Source organism: Dipodomys ordii, unplaced genomic scaffold (genome assembly GCF_000151885.1).
Source record: "Dipodomys ordii isolate 6190 unplaced genomic scaffold, Dord_2.0 Scaffold118, whole genome shotgun sequence".
NCBI lineage: Eukaryota > Metazoa > Chordata > Mammalia > Rodentia > Heteromyidae > Dipodomys > Dipodomys ordii.
Genome location: NW_012267334.1, coordinates 313121 through 334267, shown reverse-complemented (window position 1 = coordinate 334267; position 21147 = coordinate 313121). Strand labels below are relative to the sequence as shown.

The window sequence follows — 21147 nt, the reverse complement described above, 5'->3', positions numbered from 1 at the left end:
CTCACGGTCTCTCCTGCCCGGGCTGGCTTTGAACCGCGATCCTCAGATCTCAGCCTCCTGAGTAGCTAGGATTACAGGCGTGAGCCACCAGCGCCCGGCCCTGTTCAGCCTCCTGAGTAGCTAGGATTACAGGCGTGAGCCACCACCGCCCGGCCCTGTATATAACCTTTGACAGTAGCTTTTTTCATTCATTTAACATAGCCTTCTTAAGACCCATCCAAGTTGTGTTGCCAGTCTGCTGCTCAGCTTCTCCTGTTTGCCTTTACCTCAATCCTTCTAATGATCTCCATTCTCCTGAGTAGCTAGGGTTATGGGTATCCATCACCATTCATAGCTTGTTCTTTGAGATTGGGTCTTACTATCTTCCGTTTTGCTTGCTGGCTTCAAACTGTGATCCTCCCAACTCTACCTCTAGAGCAGCTGTCTTTTACAACTTCTGCTCCTTTTACATTTTTGTTTTGTTTTGTTTAGGTGCTGTCCCTAAGCCTTTTCACTCAAGACTAGCTAACTGATCCTCAGATCTCAGCCTTCTGGGTAGCTAGAATTATAGGCAGGAGCTACTAGCGCCCAGCTTATGATTAAATATTTTGTTAGTTTTGGAGATTTTTTTTTCATATGAATGCTTCCTTTGTCAGGTATATGGCTGATGTTCTTTATGAAGCTCATTTCTTCTTTCCCAGAGCAATAGGTTGTTTTTGTTTTTTTCTCTTTTAAGACAGGGCCTCACTATGTAGTCCAAGCTGGCCTCAAACTTGTGACTCTCTGCCTCCCCAGTGCTGGGGTTACAGGTATGTGTTCACAATTTCTCATTTTGATGAAGTCAAGTTACCAGTTTTCTGTGTTATCCTTGGTGTCATAAGAACTCTTCACTGGGCGCTGGATCTTAGACATTTCTGTTTTTTTTTTTTCCTTCTGAATTGTGTACTCCAGAAGGTGTACCCATGGCAGCTCTTAGCTTTTCTGGGTGTTGGGAGGGAGGCCGCCCCCCTTCTTACCTTGTGGAAAAGCTTACAGGTGGTACAGTGACAAGTAGGTGCTTCAGTGCAGTGTCTGCACCTTGAGAACTCAAATTGCTTCTTAGGGCCTAACTAAGCTCAAGCTTAGGGAAAGGTTCTTGGAGAGAGGCAGTGTGGGAGTTACCTATTGTGCATGCTTGAAGATAAGCATCTTCATTCTTTTTTTTTTTTTTGGGTCCGGTCGTGGGGCCTGAACTCTGGGCCTGGGCGCTGTCCCTCAGCTCTTCAGCTCAAGGCTAGCGCTCTACCACTTGAGCCACAGTGCCACTTCCGGCTTTTTTTCTTTTTGCTTATGTGGTGCTGAGGAATCGAACCCAGGGCCTCAGGCATGCAAGGCAAGTGCTCTACCACTGAGCCACCTTCCCAGCCCCGCATCTTCATTCTTTTGCATGTAGATTTCCTAGTTTCTCAGCACCACCTGTTCAAAGAAGTTTGATTACTTCCTTTCTTTCTCTTTCTTCCTTCTTTCTTTCCGCTCTGCCTTTCTTCCCTTCTTCCTTCCCTCCCTCACTTCCTTCCTTCCTTCCTTCCTTCCTTCCTTCCTTCCTTCCTTCCTTCCTTCTTTCTTTATAATACTTTGTATCACTTGTGGCAGTTACTTAGTGCACAATTTGATTAAACAGAATTGAATTTGAGATGAAACTTTCTTCATGCTGTTCAGATGAGTTTATGGCAGCAGAGAGAAGGTGGTATTTTAGTGGTATCCAGTAGTCTAGAGTGGAAGCAATAGTGTTGGTCACTCCTGGGCATTTGTTGTTGGTGTTATAGGTAGCTAAGCTTCCTTGTAAGCTGTTGGGCCTTGGAAGGCAGAGATCAAAGATGTGTTTGGGTTAGTAAGGCTGCGCAGAAGACTGTTTTAAAAAATGTATTGTGGTGATCTATTGTGCTGTATATATACCATATGGAAGATGCTGTAAAACAGCTGTGAAACTGAACAGGCTCCTTGAGGGATTTTGATGCTGCCCATACTTGATATTTGTTAGTTTAGTAACGTTTATTACCTAAAGTGGACTGGCAAACTTTCTGCTGATAGAAAGATAGAAAATGTTTGTGTAGGCTACCTATAGCCATTGCTGATGCGTTTTTCCTCTTGCCCCCTTCTTCTTGCCAGTAGACACAGACACTCAGTTCTTAGCTTGGACTCTGGTTTGCAAGACACTCAGGCCACCTAAACCAGGTGCTTCCTTGATCATAGCCACACTGTAGAGTGTGAGCTTTCTGTTCTTCCTAAATCATGGCCCTTCGTTCTGTGGATGGGAATTAACTGATGTGATTGTAGGTGCGCGCTTTTAAGGAACCATATGATTATGTATAGTGACAGTTGCTAATTGTCTTTGTTTTGAAGCATGTGGCCAACAAGGATCCAAGAGAATTTCGAGAAGCTAGAGATCATAAGGAACCAAAAGAAGAAATCAACAGAAACATTTCTGATTGTGGACGACAGCAGCTTTTACCCCCCTTCCCATCCCTTCACCCGTCGCTACCTCAGAACCAATGCTACGTGGCCACCACAAAGTCACAGACAGGTAAAGGAGGAACAACAGCTATCTTTCTGAATGTACCTTAAGGCCATGCTCACCAGATGGACCTCTGGTGCCAGTTAGTGCTGCTTGAGACCAGTGATAACCCTGCATGTTTGGAGGCCCTGACCTTGCCCTGATACCTGTGTGATACATCTGCTTTGTTTTAGCTTGTCTTCAGTCTCAAAGCGAACATTTGTTTTTTTGTCAGTCATGGGGCTTGAACTCAGTCCCTGAGCTCTTCTGCTCAGTGCTAGTACTGCACCACTTTGAGCTATAGCATCACTTCCAGCTTTCTGGTTATATATTGGAGATAAAGAGTCCCACCAACTTTCCTGCCTGGGCTAGCTATGAACCGAGATTCTCAAATCTCAGTCTCCTGAGAAGCTAGGATTACAGGTGTGAGCCACTGGTACCCGGCTAAGGTGAACATTTCTTTCTCTCTCTCTCTCTCTTTTTTTGGTCTGTTGTGGGGATTGAACTCTGGGCCTGGCTCTGTCCCTCAGCTTTTCAGCTCAAGGCTGATGCTCTACCAATTGAGTCAGAGTGTCACTTCTGGTTTTCTGAGTGTTTTATTGGAGATAAGAGTCTCACAGAGTTTCCTGCCCAGGCTGGCTTTGAACCTCGATCCTCAGATCTCAGCCTCCTGAGTAGTGAGGATTACAGATGTGAGTCACCAGCGCCCAGCTTAAGGTGAACATTTCTTAAGAAAATATTACTCAACTAGTTTGAGCGAAGGGCTCTGAGGTTGAGAATCAAGTTCCAAGTTAGATGCCATTAGAAGCACTAGGGTGTCAAGTGAAAGTGCAAAGAACTGTCCTTTGACTCCAGCTTTGTCATGGACCCCTTATCTGGGTATTTCTCCATTCTTTCTGAGCCTGCTTGGCATCTTGTCAGTTGGAGCAGACAATGAACACTCAGTGACTGTTGGAGGCCTTTTTGGGGAGGGGAGCAGGGCAGCATGAATGAGGTATTGGTGTCTCAGAATGACCATTACTCTCTCCCTCCTGCCTCCTTTCCCCGTCCTTTTTTGGGACAAGTCTTGTCATATAATTTAAATTGGCCTGGAACTTAATGTATATCCCAAGCTGGCTTTAAGCTTGAAATCATCCTGCCTCAGCCTCTTCAGTATTGAGATTATGAAGTTGTAGAAATTCTACACAAGATTTTTATGTGCCCTTGCTTATACCTAAATGTGTAATTGTGTGGGTCCCCTTCAGTAAGTATATAATCTTTTTTAAATCTGAAGCATGAATGTAAACTGCTGGTTGCTGACTTGTATCTCTAACCATGTGTTTTCCTTAAAAATAATGGTATGTAATGTCTCTAAAAACAGACACTCTTAGATAATAACTATAGTACAATAACAAAAAGAAGAAATTAATTTTGCTATAATGTTGTTACACAATCATAGTACATTGTTCAGCTTTTGCCAGTTTTCTATTAATGTGCCTTACAACAAAAAGAAAAAATAAATTCTAACCCTAGACCCCCACAGACAATTGGTTATGGAATCTTGTTAGTCTGCTTTCACCTGAAACAGTAATAGCCTTCTTTGTCTTCTTGACTATTGTGTTTGAGAGCACAGGCCAGGCCAGGCTTTCCACAGAATCTGCCGACATGCTGTGCTCTGCCCAGTGTTTCTCAGGACTGTGGACTATCACAGGGGATTGTCATGTGTACTTAGGAATTACTTACTGGTCACTGGCCTTCTTAGGGCCAGGCAGAGCCTTTTCCCCAAGTTGTCCTTGGTATATGTCTTAGGAGAGAGGCAGACTATTTAAGTGCCCTGTCTCATCTAATGTTTTCTGTCTCTGCAGTTTATTCATCAGTTACATTTGTTTCATAAGGAAGTGCTTCACTTTTCCTTCCACCTAATTTTTTACCTATCTGTCTTGTCTACTTATTTATGTATATTTGTGTATGTATGTATCTACCTATATCTCTTTTTTTGAGTGCTGGTTTTGGGGTTTGAACTCAGGATCTAGGTGCTGTTTCTGAGCTTTTTTGCTCAAGGTTAGTACTCTACCAGTTGAGCCACATCTCCACTTTCAGTTTTTGAGATACTTAATTGGAAATAAGAGTCTGTTCACAGAGATTCCTACTGAGGCTAGCTTTGAACCATGGTCCTCAGGTCTCAGCATCTTGGGTAGTTAGGATTATGGGCATTAGCTATCAGCAATGGGCTATCTTTTTTTAAAAATGCTGGGGGCTTAAGGTAGAGTGCTTGCCTAGCATGCATGAAGCCCTGGGTTCGATTCCTTAGTACCACATAAACAGAAAAAGCTGGAAGTGGCCCTGTGGCTCAAGTGGTAGAGTGCTAGCCTTAAGCAAAAGAGGCTCAGGGACACTGCCCAGGCCCTGAGTTCAAGCCCCAGGACTGGCCAAAAATAAATAAAATGCTGGCCCTGGAGTCTGAACTCAGGGCTTGGGCTTTTCTGCTCCAGGTTAGTGCTCTATACCACTTGAACCACTGTTCTACTTCTGGCTTTTTGGTGATTAATTCTAGATAGTCTCTTGGACGTTCTTGCCCAGATTGGCTCTGGACTGTGGTACTCAGATCCCAGACTCCAGAATAACTAGGATTACAGGTGAAAGACATCAGTGCCCCTTCATTTATCTTTTAAAGTCTTGTTTTGAGTGTTAGTTGTCACTATAATAAATAACTGAGACAATTAACTTACAAAGGGTAAAAGGGCTGCGCACTGATGGCCCATTATTATAATCCTAGTTACTCAGGAGGGTCTGATCTGAGAATTGAGGTTCAAAATCATCTCAGGCAGACAAATCTGGTTAGCCAGTAGAAAGCTGGAGATATAGGTGTGGCTCAAGTGATAAAAATAACAGCCATGAGTGAAAAAGACTGTTCAGCATTAAGCCCCAGTGCTGAAAATAAATAAGTAAATGAAGAGAAAAAGGTTATTTTGGTTCATAACTTTTCAGCCAAGTTTGGTTGCTCTTTTATCTTTGAACTTGAGATGGCACATGGCAGGAGCAACAGAAGAGCAAAAGTGAAAAGAGAGAAAGAGAACAGGGTTTCTCACTAACTTTACACTGTCTTTTGATAAGAGCTTTCTAGAACAGAATGCCCAGTGCATTCAGTAGTTCTCTGCTTATCCTTTTCTCTTTCCATTTATCTTCCCTTTCTCCTGGTGTGCTAGAAATTTTGTGGTCAATTAGCCTATTAGTGTAGGTCTCTTGTGTAAAATGATCTCCAACTGTGAATCTGATACACTGTAATAATAGTGGGCTGTAACTCCAGATACTGCTCTAGCCCTGTAATTCCTCTGCACTTCCACTTCAGAGTTTGCCCCATCTCCCAAAGAGACAGTTGAAGAAATCTCATTTCTGTGCTTGAAAGAGTTTCCCGGAGAGAAGCACACTTGCATGGCTGTCTGGCTTGTGTACTTCCCAGAGTTGCTAGGGATATAGGAGCCCACACCTGAAGCAGTGTATCAGTCTCATCGGGAACTGCTCGTGCCAGTGGGATGGGACCACTAATATAAAGTCACAGTCTGTGTGGCGGGAAAGGAGGTAGGCTCTATGACAGTGTCCATACAGACCAAGCGAAAGGATAGCGTCTGGTCCACCATACCTTCGTCTTTGCTGTCCTCAGCATGCATGTACCCTGTGAGCTGGGTCAGAGCCAGTGTCCTAGCTATCACAGACTGTTGTGAAGGGTTCATCAATGTTTAATATTACAGTGGCGATGGTCACAGAAGGCTTTTCTTTTCCTTCCTGCTAAACTAGTGAGTCTAGCACAGGCAGAAAAGATGAGCAGATTCTCACTGGCTAAAAGGCGTGTTTTATAGCTGAGACCATAGACAAGCTCTGTGGGGAAGCTTGTTCCCATCTTAGACAGATAAGAGTCTCAGGACCTCTAGTTCACCCCTCTTTATTGTGTTTGAGCCACTTGTTCATATATGTCATGGTGCTCCATAGACCCTGCATTTTCTAAGGTCAGTCACTGATGTTCTGTGCTATTCTGTAGCAGTGAGTTCTACTTCAGTAGCATATGTGTCATGTATATCCAGCTAAGTAAGAAAGAAGTCAGAATGTCCTGATAGTTTCTACAAACTATCAGACACAGATCTGAGGAACATCCTGTCCCTTGTCATTTGGGAGATCAGCAAATCATTTCTAAGGACAGGCAGGTGAGAAATACCCTAGGCTTTTCAGGCCGAATGGTGGCTTCCTGACACCTCGTGTTATAGTATTATGGCAGCCTCCAATTATAAAAAGACTAGTTATGGCCCTGTGCCTATAAAACTGTTTATGAACAGGTGGACTGGCTGAGGCCATGTACCTGTAAGACTTTATGAGCAGGTGGACTGGCTGTAGCCATGTACCTGTAAGACTGGTTATGAACAGGTGGACTGGCTGTGTTTGTTTTTTTGAAAAGAAAACAAAATGCTCTTGTCTGCCTTTGCTGGAGGTCATTTTGATTTTTTTTGGGGGGGGGTCATCCATGGGCCTTGAACTTTGGGCCTGAGCGCTGTCCCCCAGCTCTTTAGCTCAAGGCTAGTGCTTTACCACTTGAGCCACAGTGCCACTTCCTGTTTTCTGGTGGCTAATTGGAGATAAAAGTCTCACAGACTTTGCTCTCTGGGCTGGCTTGTGGACCTTGGGTCCTCAGATCTCAACCTCCTGAGTAGCTAGGACTACAGATTGTGAGCCACTGATGCCCAGCTTTGATTTTTTTTTTTTCCCCAGAGCCAAGGACTTAACTCCAGGGTTTTGGGCTTGCTAGGCAAGTGCTCTTACACTGAGCTAAATCCCTAATGTCTGTCTTTGTGTTTTCAAACCCTAGAATTATTAAAAAAATATGTATAGAGAGAGAGAGAGAGAGAAAGAGAGAAGATAATATAAAACCCTTACCCTGGTTGCTTTGCTCAGAAGGGTCTGGAGTCCCTGAGCCACACTTTATTTCTTCAGTGCTGCTTCTCATTTGAAAACTGCTGATCCAGTACCCCAGAATTTTCTGTTATTGTGAGCTGAACAGCACTTCAGGGACTTTCTCTCCCTTTAGTGTTTGAGTGGTTGGGGAAAGGATTCTAGTGAGCCATAGAGCTTTAGAGATTGGGTATATGGACAGGCCATGTATCTGTTCTTTGCTGTGGATGAGATTGTGGGTGGTAAGCTTGGACACCTCTTCAGCTCTGCATACTTTCCTCTGTCTACACTGCTCTTGTTGGACATCTGATGTATGAGAGGACTTCCTACGAGAGACTAACATGAGTTCAAGGCTAAATATATGGATATGTCTTTGGGCCTTGCTTCTGTTAGTTTGCGATGGTCCTAGCTGCAAGGTGGGGAAAGATAAATATTTGCTTAGTGTCTTATTCTGAATAAAACATGATCTTTGTGGGTTGCCAGTGGCTTACACCTGTCATCTTAGTTACTCAGGAGGCTGAGGTCTGGGGATCACAGTTGAAAACCAGTCCAGACAGGAGAAGTCCATGAGACTAATCTCCAATTAACCACAATATGCTGTAAGTAGAACTGTTTATCAAGTCATAGATAGCCTTGAGCAGTCAGGGTCAAGGACAAGGCCCAGGCCCCTGAGTTTAAGCCCTAGTACCTGCATAAAAAACAAAAACATAACAAAACATGATCTTGGAGATTCTGGCTTCCTCTCTAAAGGAGGGTTAGCTTACTCTTGTGTTGATGCCCACAGAAATGAGCCTTATATGATTTGATCTGCTGATGTTGTTGGTAATCAGATTTATAAACTGTCTTCTGCCTCTAAAAACATTTGAATGGCATTTCTTCTCCTTTCTTGTCCCCCTTTGACTTTTTTTTTTTTAGCTTGCTTGCCTTTTGTTTTAGCAGCTGCAGTATCTCGGAAGAAAAAACGAAGAATGGGAACCTATAGCCTGGTTCCTAAGAAAAAGACCAAAGTATTAAAGCAGAGGACGGTGATTGAGATGTTTAAGAGCATAACTCATTCTGCTGTGGGCCTGAAGGTAAGAGGGACATGTGAGTCATTTGCCATAAGTGCTTGGAAGTACATTTCCAGTTCCAGGGCCTTTTTGGCCAAAAAGAACATCCTATGAGGTCATCAGTAATTCAGATGACCTTGATTGCTATGGACGGAGCCGGAGCACTGAGCTCTTTGCTGTAAGTCATAGCCTCCATGTCCAGCTTGGTTGTTAGACCCACCTCACCCTAGCCTCCTTGCCTGCTCTCTTGATGCTTCTCTGGCACCTCCCGTTGTACACTCTTAGAGAATTGGCACCAGTGTGTTGGTGTCAAGCCGCAGTCTTTCTGAAAGCTGTGCGTTGCTGTGTTCAGGGTGAGAAGGCTTTGGGTGACAGCACCCTGCATGTGAATGGGGAGAGCTTGGAGATAGACTCAGAAGAGGATGACTCTGAAGAGCTCGAGGAGGATGAGGACCATGGAGTAGAGCAGGCCGCTGCCTTTCCCACAGAGGACAGCAGGACATCTAAAGAGAGCATGTCTGAGACTGACCGGGCTCCCAAGGTAGGAGTGTTGTGTCCCAAAGACAGGGCTGTGCTTTCTAGGTGCTGCTAGTCCCTGAGCAAAGTTCCTACCTTTTGTTAATTTTTTCCTCTTCACATGGATTTTGTATTTTATTCTTCTGGAATTATTGGTTTAGCTCAGAAGTGGTTTGTTGTTTTTTTTTTCACCATATAGCATTATTAACATAAGCTAATGAGCTCTTCTTTTTTTTTTTTTTTAATTTTTATCTCTTATGGTACCAGTCCAAGGGCTTGAACTCAGGGCCCAAGCACTGTTCTTTAGCTCTCTTGCTGTACCACTTGAACTATAAGCTCTACTTCTAGGTTGTTTTTTTTTTAGTGTATTAGAGATAAAGTCTCATGGACTTCGTTGCCTGGGCTGGCTTTGAACCAAGATCCTAATATCTCAGCCTCCTGAGTAGCTAGGATTACAGATGTAAGCCACTGGTACTTGGTTTTAAACCATTGTTTTTAGTTGCCTTACATTCCAATCTGTAGATTTGAACATTTTTTGTTGTTTCAGGCAACATTTGGTGTATTTCATGTCGTACCTGGTAATCAGTATTACCTGCACTTAATAATACTGCAATCATCTCTCAGAGAGATGTTCTTTTGGATCTTACTTAGGAAGTCTTTATTGTTAGTGTAATTCTTTATTAAGCTCTGAGTTGGCCAATAACTTAAAACATTTAGAGTCTATCTGTCTGTCTGTCTGTCTTTTGTCTGTCATTTTTTCTTGGCAGGACTGGGGTAGATACCACTTGAGCCATGCTTTTTCTATTCTCCCTCCCCCTCTACCACCCCTATTTCCTCCCTTCTCCCTCCCCCTCTTTCACTGTTCTCTCCCCTCTTCCTCTTCTCCTCCTTGCCTTTATTCAATGCCTTTTTTTTGGGCAGTTGTGGGGCTTGAACTCAGGGCCTGGGCGCTGTCCTTGAGCTCTTTAGCTCAAGTTTAGCACTCTACCACTTTGAACCACAGCTCCACTTATGGTTTTGAGTGGTTAATTGGAGATAAGAGTCTCATTGATTGAAGTAAATGTTAGTAAGTATATTAACACAAACTCTTTATGGTTCTTAGTGAGTCTTTTAAAGAATACAGGTGTCTTAAGACCACTGTATTTCAGCACTGTCATGATAGTGTTCCTTTGTGGGTGAAATTCTTTCTTGATTTGTGTGTCTGCTCCACTGTGAACTACTTCCAGCTGGGCTGTTCCCTGTGCCAGTGCCTCTAGCATCCTGTGTACATTAAGGGTGCTCCCAGCTGTCTCCAGCAGTGGAATCTACTCTGGCTTGCCAGGCTTGGTGATGCACTCCATTGAATATAGAATGCTAGTACATCATGGTTGTAGTTTTATACTTCCCTGGTTTCCAAGAAGATTGAGCAGTGTTTTGTGGGTTTATTTTCTTTTTAGATCTTTTATGAAATGCCTGGCTTATACTGAACCATTCATCTCATCTTTTGAGTTGTTTGTCTTTTTTCCTCTCTCCTTCTCTCCCTCTTTCTCTCTCTCTCTCTCTCCTTCCCTCTCCTTCTCTCCTTCTCTCCCTCTCCCTCTCCCCCTTTCTCTCTTTCTTCCCCCTCCCCCCCTTTCTCCTTCCCTCTTTTCCTCCCTCTCCCTCTCCCCCTTTCTCTCTTTCTTCCCCCTCCCCCCCTTTCTCCTTCCCTCTTTTCCTCCCTCCCTCCCTCCCTCCTTCCTTTGTACTGAGGTTTGAACATACGGGCTCATGCTTGCTATATAGACACTCTTATCACTGAAGGTGTACCTCCAGCCCTGTTTTTTTCATGGTTATTTTTGAGATAGGATCTCAATCCCTTGCCTGGACACAATCAGCCTAATTTTCTGCCATAGCTAGGATGACAGATGTCCATGTTACTGAACCCATCTCTTGGTTGAGAGTTTTGTTGGCAGACTTTTCTGTCCAACTTGGCTTCAGATTACAATCTTCCCAAATCTTAAGTCTCTCAAGTAGCTACGATTACAGATGTGAGTAATTGGAACCTGGCAACTGTTTGTCCTTTAAAAAAATAATTTTGTAGGTGTACACTAGTAATTTCAGCCATGTGGGAAGCAGAGATAAGAGGAGTACAGCCAGGGTTGGCCCTGGCAAGAGCATGAGACTATCTGAAAAATGAGACAAAAAGGGATTAGGGAATAGCCAAGTGGTAGAGCACTCACCTAACAAATACCCCTGAGTTTAAACCCAAGTGCTACTTAACAAAAAACCGTTGGTGTCCTTGTCTGGCCATTTGGATCCAGAAGCTAGTTGACAGGAATGTACCAAAAGCTTACCCTGGCTGTTGGCTAAGGAGAGCAGTACCTGCACATCTTAGTGTCCAGGTTACGTCCTGTGGGATCCTCGGCGTTACGGGTTGTCAGCTGAGTGAGGACACCTTCACATCTTCCTGCAATTGAGCTTGAGACATTGTGCTGCCTGTTTCCTTTTCCTGTATCTCACAGGGTTCAACTGTAGCAGACTCCAATTCTCTTCTTAATAATTCTATGTCAATCATTACTGTTTCCTCTCTTTTTTCCTCTGCTCCCTTTTTCACAGATGTCATGTACAGTGCTCAAGGAGCATCTTCTAAAGTAACCTCATTCTTTCATGTGCAAATCCTTTGCAGGAATTTCTGAAGGAACTACAATTAACTGTTGTAGTCGGTCTCTGACTTGGTAGTTTTGTTGCTTAGTCTTATTTAAAATTAAAAAAAAACTGCTTAATGACTTAAAAGGAAACTTAATTAAATAAAGTTGACAGTGTGTCAGAATCCTTAAAAGAACTTACATTAAATGGTAAAACTTTAAAGCATTGCTATTATCAGACATAAAATGAGGGCAAGATTACTGCTTTTATCCCTTAAAACAGTGCAGCAGTGTTGAATGTTCCAGCTGATGCTGTAAAAGAAGAGCCAGAAAGAAGTATTAATATTTAAAAGGATAAGGGAAATGCCAGGTGCCAGTGGCTCACACTTGCAATCTTGAGGAGGCTGAGATCTGAGGGTCATGGTTTCAAGCCAGACCATGCAGGAAAGCCTGCGAGACTTATATCTTCAATTAATTAAAAAAAAAAAGCCATAAGGAGAGCTGTGGCTCAGTGGTAGTCTCTAGTCTTGAATAGAAAAGCTCAGGGATAGCACCCAGGTCCTGAGTTCAAGCCCAGGTCTGGCATAACAACAACAAAAAAGGACAGGGGAAAAGTTTGTCGAGAACATAGTCATCCATTGGAAAATCAGCTGTAAAACTGTTAATAGTTACTGAGCTGAACTTCATGTGATCAAGATATAAACATTGGTTGTTTTCGTGGGTAGCTGCAGCATTCCCCTAAAGAATGTGAGAGTTGCAGCAATCTCAGATGTGTACATGATCAAGGGTAATTTTTAAGACTCAACTAGAAAGTCTGAAAGTGTCCAGCTAATAGTGGCCAGTGACCTGTCTGTTTATACTTGGGTTGTTTGGAGGCCAGTAAGTTAGTATAGAGCTTTAAAAGAAAAAGTCAGACAAACCACAAATCACATTTAAAGGATTACCTGTGACTCTTAGTTTCCCCAGATACCTGTAAAAGGAAGTGGTAGGACATAAGAAGAGCCATTGTTTTGTCCCTGTGTTTGTCAGAGCAGTTTCCATCAAAATCCTTGCCAACCTTCCTATATAATGGCTCATTCTGAAGTTTGCCCGTGAGGATCCTGAGAGCAATAATAGGCTATGTAGAACCACAGGAGACTTATTAGCCATGCTGGGAAGGAGTTCATGAGGGACCTGAAGGAAGGTTGCCATTAGTGGGATGTGGCCATTGATGTCTGGGTCTGTCTGTTTAGAGGATCCCAGCTTGTCTGGAAAGCAGTTTTGCTGTAAAACCCACAGGTGTGATTGACCAGAGAGTACAAGGTGTGGGGTGACCTGGTATGCATCCCACCGAGAACTAGACCACAGTGGAGGCCTTTTAGCTCTTGTGAGTAGGCAGGCACTAGGCAAAAGGACACATACTCATGCCCATGCATTACCAGTGTGGATAGTAAAATTAGATGGCTTTGCTCTTGATGTGGGAAGAATATATGTGCAGTTAGAAGACAGAAAACCACAAAGTGTGTGCAGTGCGTTCCACATGTACAAATGGAGTAAGACAAGTTCAGCTGTGGTTCCATGCAGTTGGACATTGGATGGAAGGGGCTGGGAAGTGTAGCAGGGATGGTTGGATTGTCACTGGATGGTGTGGGTGGGTTTGTTTGTGCATTTTGGGGCACTTTTTGCTCTGCTTGTCACTGTGTATGTGCGTGTGTGTGTGTGTGTGTGTGTGTGTGTTTCCTGGGTCTTGAACTGAGAACCTCATGCTCTTATGTGGCTTTTTTTTGCCCAGGGCTTGAGCCACACCTTCTCTTCTGGCTTTTTGCTGGTTAGTTGGAAATAAAGAGTTTCATGGACTTTTCTGCTTGGGCTAGTTTCAAACCATGATCTTTAGGTCTCAGGCTCCTGAGTAGCTAGGATTACAGACATGAGCCACCAGTGCCTAGCCTGCATGTCCCTTTTACTGGTACACATAATGTCTTGAATGTATTGGTCCTGGTTAGCACAGCGTATCCCCCAGGGACCAGTTGGTGAGAGTTAGAGTACGCAGTGTTCGTCTTCCTGTCTAATATGGAGATGCCATCAAGGAACAGGCCCATTTGGAATGGATGTCTCAGCAGGAAGCTGGAGCTGAAATGTATGGTATCCCATTCTCTACCAGAACACTCCCTGGCAACAGGCAGACAAAATGGGGTTCCTTCTGTATCTCCAGGATGCACTATCAGTGTATGCTTGTTATGTATATATGTGTGTATGGATGGGTCTGTTTGTCTGTCTGTCTGTCTGTGTAATCATCTGTGTGTCAGTCCTGGGGCTGAATGCTGTCTCTGAGTTTTTTTTGCTCAAAGCTAGCACTCTTGCACTTGAGCCACAGCTCTGCTTTTTTTTTTTTGCTGATTAATTGGAGATAAGTCTGAGACTTTCCTGTCCAGACTGGCTTTGAACTGTGATCCTCAGATCTCAGCTTCCTGATTAGCTTATGGGCAGGAACTGCTGATACCCAGCCAGTGTACTTTTAAATCTTTGTTTCAGACCCATTTGTCTTCTACTAAAGGATCTAATCATTTTTTGTTTGGCTGATCAGATGGATGGTGAGTCAGAGGAGGAGCAAGAGTCGGCCGACACCGGGGAGGATGAGGATGCCGGAGACGAGTCTGACCTGGTAATCTCATGCTTGGTGTGACAGACATGCAGTGCAGGAGCTGCAGTGCTGCTGCTCTCGTCTTGTGTGTGCTGGGAGTCCTGAGGCAGGGTTCTTGCCTGTGGGGGAGTGGATGAAGAGAGCACAAGAGCCTTGGGTTTGAGGTTCTTTGAGGTAGAATGCAGAGAGCAGGTAGTTGAACTAGGCACTGAAGGTCTGCGGGAAAAGAGGAGCTTGGAAATGGGATGAGTGTGTTGAACACATTGAACATTACTTATTTCTTTTTTCATAGTTACTTATGGAGCTAATAGAGCTTTGTGAGCCCTACTCCTCAAATACATACACACAGATAGGTGAGTGTTGAGTGGAACAGGTGAGCATGAGCTTGAGATCTTTGTGCTGTGGAGAGAAATGTGGGGCTTTGGATCACATGACCAGAGCTGCTCTGAAGAGAATGAATATGGCCATAGTGTCAACCTGCTGTGGTGAAGAAGCATTGTTTCCAGATAGAGGGAACAAACAGAGCCCAGGTAGTGGCAAACTTTGCTTATAGAGTTCTTCCAGAATTTTGTTGTGTAGAAGCACACAGTGGAGAGCAGGGGTTAGTTATGCAGGATGTGGACAGTGAGTCCCCACTGGGTCAGCTGGAGCACCAGGGTTCCATTGGGCAGGTGGGCCCACTGTTGTGAGCGTCTCTTAGTGTGTGTGCAGCACAGCCATCTGTGGGAGGGAGGCACTCCCTCTTGTTTTGCATGACCTGTCCCTCTCTGTCGGCGAGGGCCAGTGAAGGGTGCTGTATATCATCTGTGATTCCTGGTGGTCAGATTCCTTTCTGCGCACATTTTGCATCATTATTATTATTATCATTACTACTGATAGCTCTCTCCTTGTTCTTGTAGATAGCTCATTGCATGGATTCTGGTGTGTATTGAGCATTGCTAGTTTCTTCCTCATGAGCAAGACAAAGGATATATGTGATGAAAAGCTTTGTTTTCTGTTTTTGTTTTTTTGACTTTCTCAACCTCATTTACTTTGTTTCTGAATAGAATTTTCCATTATTTTCCTTTATGCCAAATTCAAATAACAGTTAAAAAATTCATTTTAATTTTCTTAATTTTTTGCTTGTGAAAGGAGTGAGCTTAGAGATGTTTAGGAATAACATTACATCTTTAGATGTAATCCAGAAAAATTTCTAAAAGTGAAGCAAATTTTTGAGAGGAGAACCAAGACATAGCAAGCTGTTTACTTTTCAGTCAAACACCTGTTAGTCCGTTTTGCTCTCAGGTCTTCCCCACTGCTTTGCATTGATGTGCCTGCATTTGGTCCTTCAGAGCTCTGAATCCAGCATCAAGAAGAAATTTCTTAAGAGGAGAGGAAAGACTGACAGCCCCTGGATCAAGCCGGCTCGAAAAAGGAGGCGGAGGAGTAGAAAGAAGCCAAGTGGAGTTCCTGGTAAGCACAGCGGAGCCCCCAGGCCTCTGCATTCCCTGAGAGCTCTCAGGGTCAGAAAGCCAGACGAGAGCTGAGATTTTGTGTTAGATTTCATCTGAAAGGAGGGTCCACTGTAAATGAATGTTTGGTAGACTTCGTTAGAGAAGCTGGAGAGATCCTTAAGTGGTTTCCCTCAGGCAAGTCTTGTGTATCCTACTGTCATTGCTGAGTGTAGATAGATAACTTGTCACCTGCATGGGGTGAATAGCAGCTAGTAACATATGGGGACATGTTACTTGCTGTTGTGGCCACCTGGCTGTCCTCTGTGGCCTGTGTGTACCTCTTTCACATGATAGTTTTAGGTTTTCAGTGAGTCAGCTACTGTTCTAAAAGTGGTTTGTTAAGGGAAATTCAGGGACAATTACTTCTGGTCAGGAGGAATGTGTTTCAGAGTCTTATTTTATGACTACATTGAGGTTGACTTGATGCATAATAAAATATATACACATAGAATACAGTTTGATGAATTGATCTGTGTCTCCACAGACCCCCTCAGTAGAATTATATTACCAAGCTAGGCACTAGTGGCTCACTCCTGTAATCCTAGCTACTCAGGAGGCTGAGATTTGAGGATCGTGGTTCAAAGCCAGCCTGGGCAGGAAAGTCCATGAAGCTCTTCTCTCCAATTTTAGCCACCAGAAAACCGGAAGTGGTGCTGTGGCTCAAGTGGTAGAGTACTTGCCTTGAGCTGAAGAGCTAAGGGATTATTCCCAGGCCCAGAGTTAAAGCCCCATGACTAACCCCCCCCAAAATATATATATATATAAAACCAATCTTCCCACTACCCTAGGCCCTAACTTCCTGCTGCCTTCCCAAGCCCAGTTACTCCTCCCCATTCCTAGGCAGGAATGAGTTACCAGGTATGGATTAGCACTATATAGAATTGTATATGAATGAAATCTGTGTGGACTCTCCCCAACTTTTTTTTTTTTTGCTTGAACATAATTGTTTTTGAAAGTCTTGCCTGTTGTATGTGCTAATAGTTTATTCTGCCCACTGCTAAGAGGTGCTCACTGTGTGGCTGTGCAATGGCTTGTTCACCATTCTCCTGTGAATGGACTGGGTTCTTCTGGGTTGAGCTTTAGAAAGGATGCTGTGCCAGGTGCCAGTGGCTCACACCTGTAATCCTAGCTATTCAGGAGGCTGAGATCTGAGGATCGTGGTTCAAAACCAGCCTGGGCAGGAATGTCCATGAGACTCTTATCTCCAATAAACCACCAGAAAACCAGAAGTGGCACTGTGGCTTCAGTGGTAGATGTTGCTTTGAGCTCAAGAGCTGAGGAACAGCACCCAGACCCAGAGTTCAAGCCCCATGACTGACCAAAAAAGGAAGGAAGGGAGGGAGCGAGCTGCTGTGGGTGTGTGTGTGTACACTTTTACCATATAGGCATTCTGTCTGTGTCCAGAGAATGGCCTGGTTGAGTTGAGTTCAGTGGATTCAGATCTATTTTTTTTTGCTTGAACTCAGGGCATGGGCACTGTCCTTGAGCCTCTCTGTGCTCAAGGCTAGCTCTCTACCACTTGAGCCATAGCACCACTTCTGGCCTTTTCTGCCTTTTCTTCTTTGTTAATCCTTTACACCACCACCACCACCACCACCAAAGTGGCAAGCCTCTTCTCTTTTTCTTATTATTTCAGCAGTTCTTCTAACCTCTTCAGACGTCCAAGAGGTCTGTTGCCTGAAGTCTGGGAAGTAGCCCCCTGGGATAAAAGGAGCATCGAGACTCCTGGAGTTTGCTCTGTGGGACTTGAGTGCCTCCTTGGGCATCTCACCTATTCCTTCGGCCATATTCCTTTTTCTTCCTTTTTGTAACCTGTTGAGATAAAAGCTCAGTGGGGTTTTTACTGTTGGCTCACACAAAGATTTGTAGAGAGGGGCACTAAGAGTAGTTTTTAGTGTAGAGATTTCCTCTTTGTCATTTTGAATGTAATGAATAAAATGTGTGTAAATATTTACTCAGAGTTTTATTTCTTGATGTAAAATGTTTAAAATTATATAAAGACTACTTACATTTTTTAGATTGTTGATGATTTCTTTTCTATTTATGTATTTATGATTTTTATCCATTGTGGGTCTTGAACTCTGGACCTGGGTGCTGTCCCTGAGCTCTTCAGCTCAAGGCTAGTACTCTACCACTTGAGCCACAGTGCCACTTCCGATGTCTTTAAAAAAAAAATACACACACACACACACACACACACGTATACTTTGTTTTGTTTTGTTTTTGGTTGGTCATGGAGCTTGAACTCTGGGCTGGGTGCTGTCCTTGAGCCCTTTTGCTCAAGGCTAGTGCTCTACCACTTTGCACCACAGCACCACTTCTGGTTTTCTGGTAGTTAATTGGAGATAAGAGTCTAATGGACTCTCCTGCCTGGGCTGGCTTTGAACTGCTATCCTCAGATTTCAGCCTCCTGAGTACTTATGATTATAGGCATGAGTCACCAGCACCAGGCTAATTGCTCTTCAGCTCAAGGCAAGCGCTCTACCACTTGAGCCATAGTGCCACTTCAGTTTTCTGGTGGTTCATTGGAGATAAGAGTCTCATGGGGACTTTCCTACCAGGCATGCTTTGAACTGTGATTCTCAGATCTCAGCCTCCTGTGTAGCTAGGATTACAGGTGTGAGCAACTAGTGCCCGGCACCACTGATGTTTTCTTAAAGGTAGTTGACAGATACTATACTTCTTTATACTAATGGTTCCTTTATTTTCAATAATTGAATTTTTTTTGGGGGGGGGTCAGTCATGGGGCTTGAACTCTGGGCCTGGGCACTGTCCCTCAGCTCTTCAGCTCAGGGCTAGTGCTTTACCACTTGAGCCACAGTGCCACTTGTAGTTTTCTGAGTGGTTTATTGGAGACAAGAGTTTCACGGATGGAAGTGGTGCTATGGCTCAAGTGGTAGAGCACTGGCCTTGAGCTGAAGAGCTCAGGAACAGCGCCCAGGCCCAGAATTCAAGCCCTATGACCAACAAAAACAAACGAACGAACACAGAGTCTTACAGATTTCCCTACCTTGGGCTGGCTTTGAACCGGGATCCTCAGTTCTCAGCCTCTTGGGTACCTAGGATTACAGGCATGAGCCACCAGTGCCTGGCCTATTTGAAATAATATTGATGACTAGTATTTAGAAGATTGCTGTGAAATACGGTCATTTGCCCTTTGCTAGTGTTAGATATTACCTGATCTAAATGTATACTTTTCTTATACTGTCTCAAGAAATGCCCTCAAAATTACAAACTCAGATGGGCTGTGGCAATACTGTAATCCTAGGTATTCTGGAGGCTGAGCCTGGGCAGGAAAGTCCTGTTGAGACTCTTTATCTCCAGTTAACCACTCAAAAACCAAAAGTGTAGCTGGGGCTCAAAGTGGTACAGCATTAGCCTTTAGCAAAAGAGCTCAGGGACAGTGCCCAGGCCTGAACTTCAAGCTTCATAATCAACATCAAAACTTTGTTGTTGGTGGTGTTTCCTCAGTTCTGGGGCTTGAAATCAGGGCTTGGGCACAGTCCTTGAGCTTCTTTTGCTCAAAGCTAGTACTCCACCGCTTGAGCCACAGTGCCACTTCCAGATTTTTCTGTTTATGTAGTGCTGAGGATTTGAATCCAGGGCTTCATGTGTGCCAGGCAAGCACTCTACCACTAAGCCACGTTCCCAGACTGTTGGTTTCTTTCTTTCTTTTTTTTTGTCAGTACTAGAGCTTGAACTCTAGGCATCATGCTCTTACTAAGCTTTTGGTGATTAATTGGAAACAACAGTTTTTATGATTTGTCTGCCCAGACTGGCTTTGACTTGAGATATAGAACTTAGATCTTAGCCTCGTGGTAGCTAGGATTATAGGTATAAGCTACCAACACTTACCCTATTAACTTACTTTAAAATAGTTTACAGAACATTTATTACATTTTCATTCAATTTCTTGATTATTTGACCAAGAAAATTTCTTAGCTGGTATAGTTACAGAGAAAGATTTTTTTTATATTTTTAATTGTTATTATAAAGGTGATATGCAGAGGAGTTAGAGTTACGTAAGTCAGATAAAGAGTACATTTCTTTTTGACGAGGTTACCCCTTTCCCTTGCTCGAGAAAGATGTTTGAATGTATTTGTGCTGTTGTTTTTCTCCATATAGTAGACATGGGGAATTAGCAACATCATATATACAGATGAAGGAAATGATAGTGAAACTAGAATGGCCCAGGTATTTAGGCATTGTTTGTTTTGAATGATTTCATTAGAATTAGTCATTTTCAAAGAACCGGTCTCCTGTCAGGAGCACTCTGGATGGTATAACTGTCATCTTAGTTTTCGTGGTTTGTGTATTCTCCGTGTAGGTTCAGAGGCATGTAAGTCCTCTCCAGGAAGCACTGAGCAGATGGCTCCAGGAGACAGCACGGGGTATATGGAAGTTTCTCTGGACTCATTGGATCTCCGTGTCAGAGGAATTCTGTCCTCCCAAGTGGAGAGTGAAGGTTGGTGTTGGAGCTGTGACCAGACCATCTTGCTCTGTTTTCTGGTCCAGACCTCTGTCAATAGTCTGATGTAGTAGTCTATGTCAGTAGACAGTTTGATCAAATACCTCAAAGGGGATATAAAGACTATTCATGTTCTTTAAATGGTTGATGATTTCCCAGAGGTGGTTCACTTTCCTTGTCTGTCTGAAGTTTAGTGCACAAAATACATTAGCTATGACTTGCGTTACTCAAGTCAAAGGTAGAAAGTAAGGGAGACCTCCAAGAGCACAGTAGCAGGAACTTGTTGGTTTGAGTCCCTATAGTTTGTGCCTTGTAAATTTGCCTCACTGTGTGCAGCACATGCAGTATGCAGCACATGCAGTGTGCAGCACATGCTGTGTACAGAATCCCTAACAAAAAGGTGCCATTCTCTGGCTGTAGGAGAGAGTGAATGGCGTATTGTGAACAGGATGATTCTGATTCTAACTCTGATTGGTTGTGGCTTGTCTTTTGGTTGGGGTTGAGGTGAAGGTCTTCAGTGTGCTCTGAGGTAAAGTGAACTGCCCATGTGGTGCTGTCTTTGGTACAAAATAACAGCCAAAATTTGTAAATTTAACTGCAAAAGACAAAGAGTGGTAAGTACAAGAGAAAGAATGTTCAGTACCAAGTTAGACAGGTAGAGAAATAAAAGGCAAATGTGTAATGGCTTCTTCGGTTTCTAGGGCATTTTATAACATTTACTTATCTGTAATTAATCATCACAGATTGATCAGTCAGTGATCGGTCTGTTTAACATGGTAGTACTTGAGTGACTCCACACCTTGAGGAAACAAGTGGAGCATTGTCCAATTATGTACACACTTGAAGTGTGAGTAGGAACTCCTAGAGGAGATAGTGGGGTGTGGAGTAGGAACTCCTAGGGGAGGTAGTGGGGTGTGGAGTAGGAACTCCTAGGGGAGGTAGTGGGGTGTGGAGTAGGAACTCCTA

At 43.7% G+C, this 21147-nt stretch overlaps 1 protein-coding gene across 3 annotated transcripts in view; it reads left to right on the top strand.

Annotated features, from left to right (window-relative positions):
- Ehmt1 (euchromatic histone-lysine N-methyltransferase 1) overlaps positions 1-21147 on the top strand; it is a 105383-nt gene that overhangs the window by 13951 nt on the left and 70285 nt on the right. Inside the window, exons 3-8 of one of the 3 annotated variants that reach the window (XM_013029447.1) lie at positions 2362-2542; positions 8366-8502; positions 8831-9019; positions 14164-14241; positions 15552-15672; positions 20041-20178. In XM_013029447.1, the coding sequence (XP_012884901.1) occupies positions 2362-2542; positions 8366-8502; positions 8831-9019; positions 14164-14241; positions 15552-15672; positions 20041-20178 (844 nt within the window). Of the gene's footprint in view, positions 1-2361; positions 2543-8344; positions 8503-8830; positions 9020-14163; positions 14242-15551; positions 15673-20040; positions 20179-21147 lie in introns of all 3 variants that reach the window. The other 2 variants (XM_013029446.1, XM_013029448.1) reach the window with 2 other exon arrangements.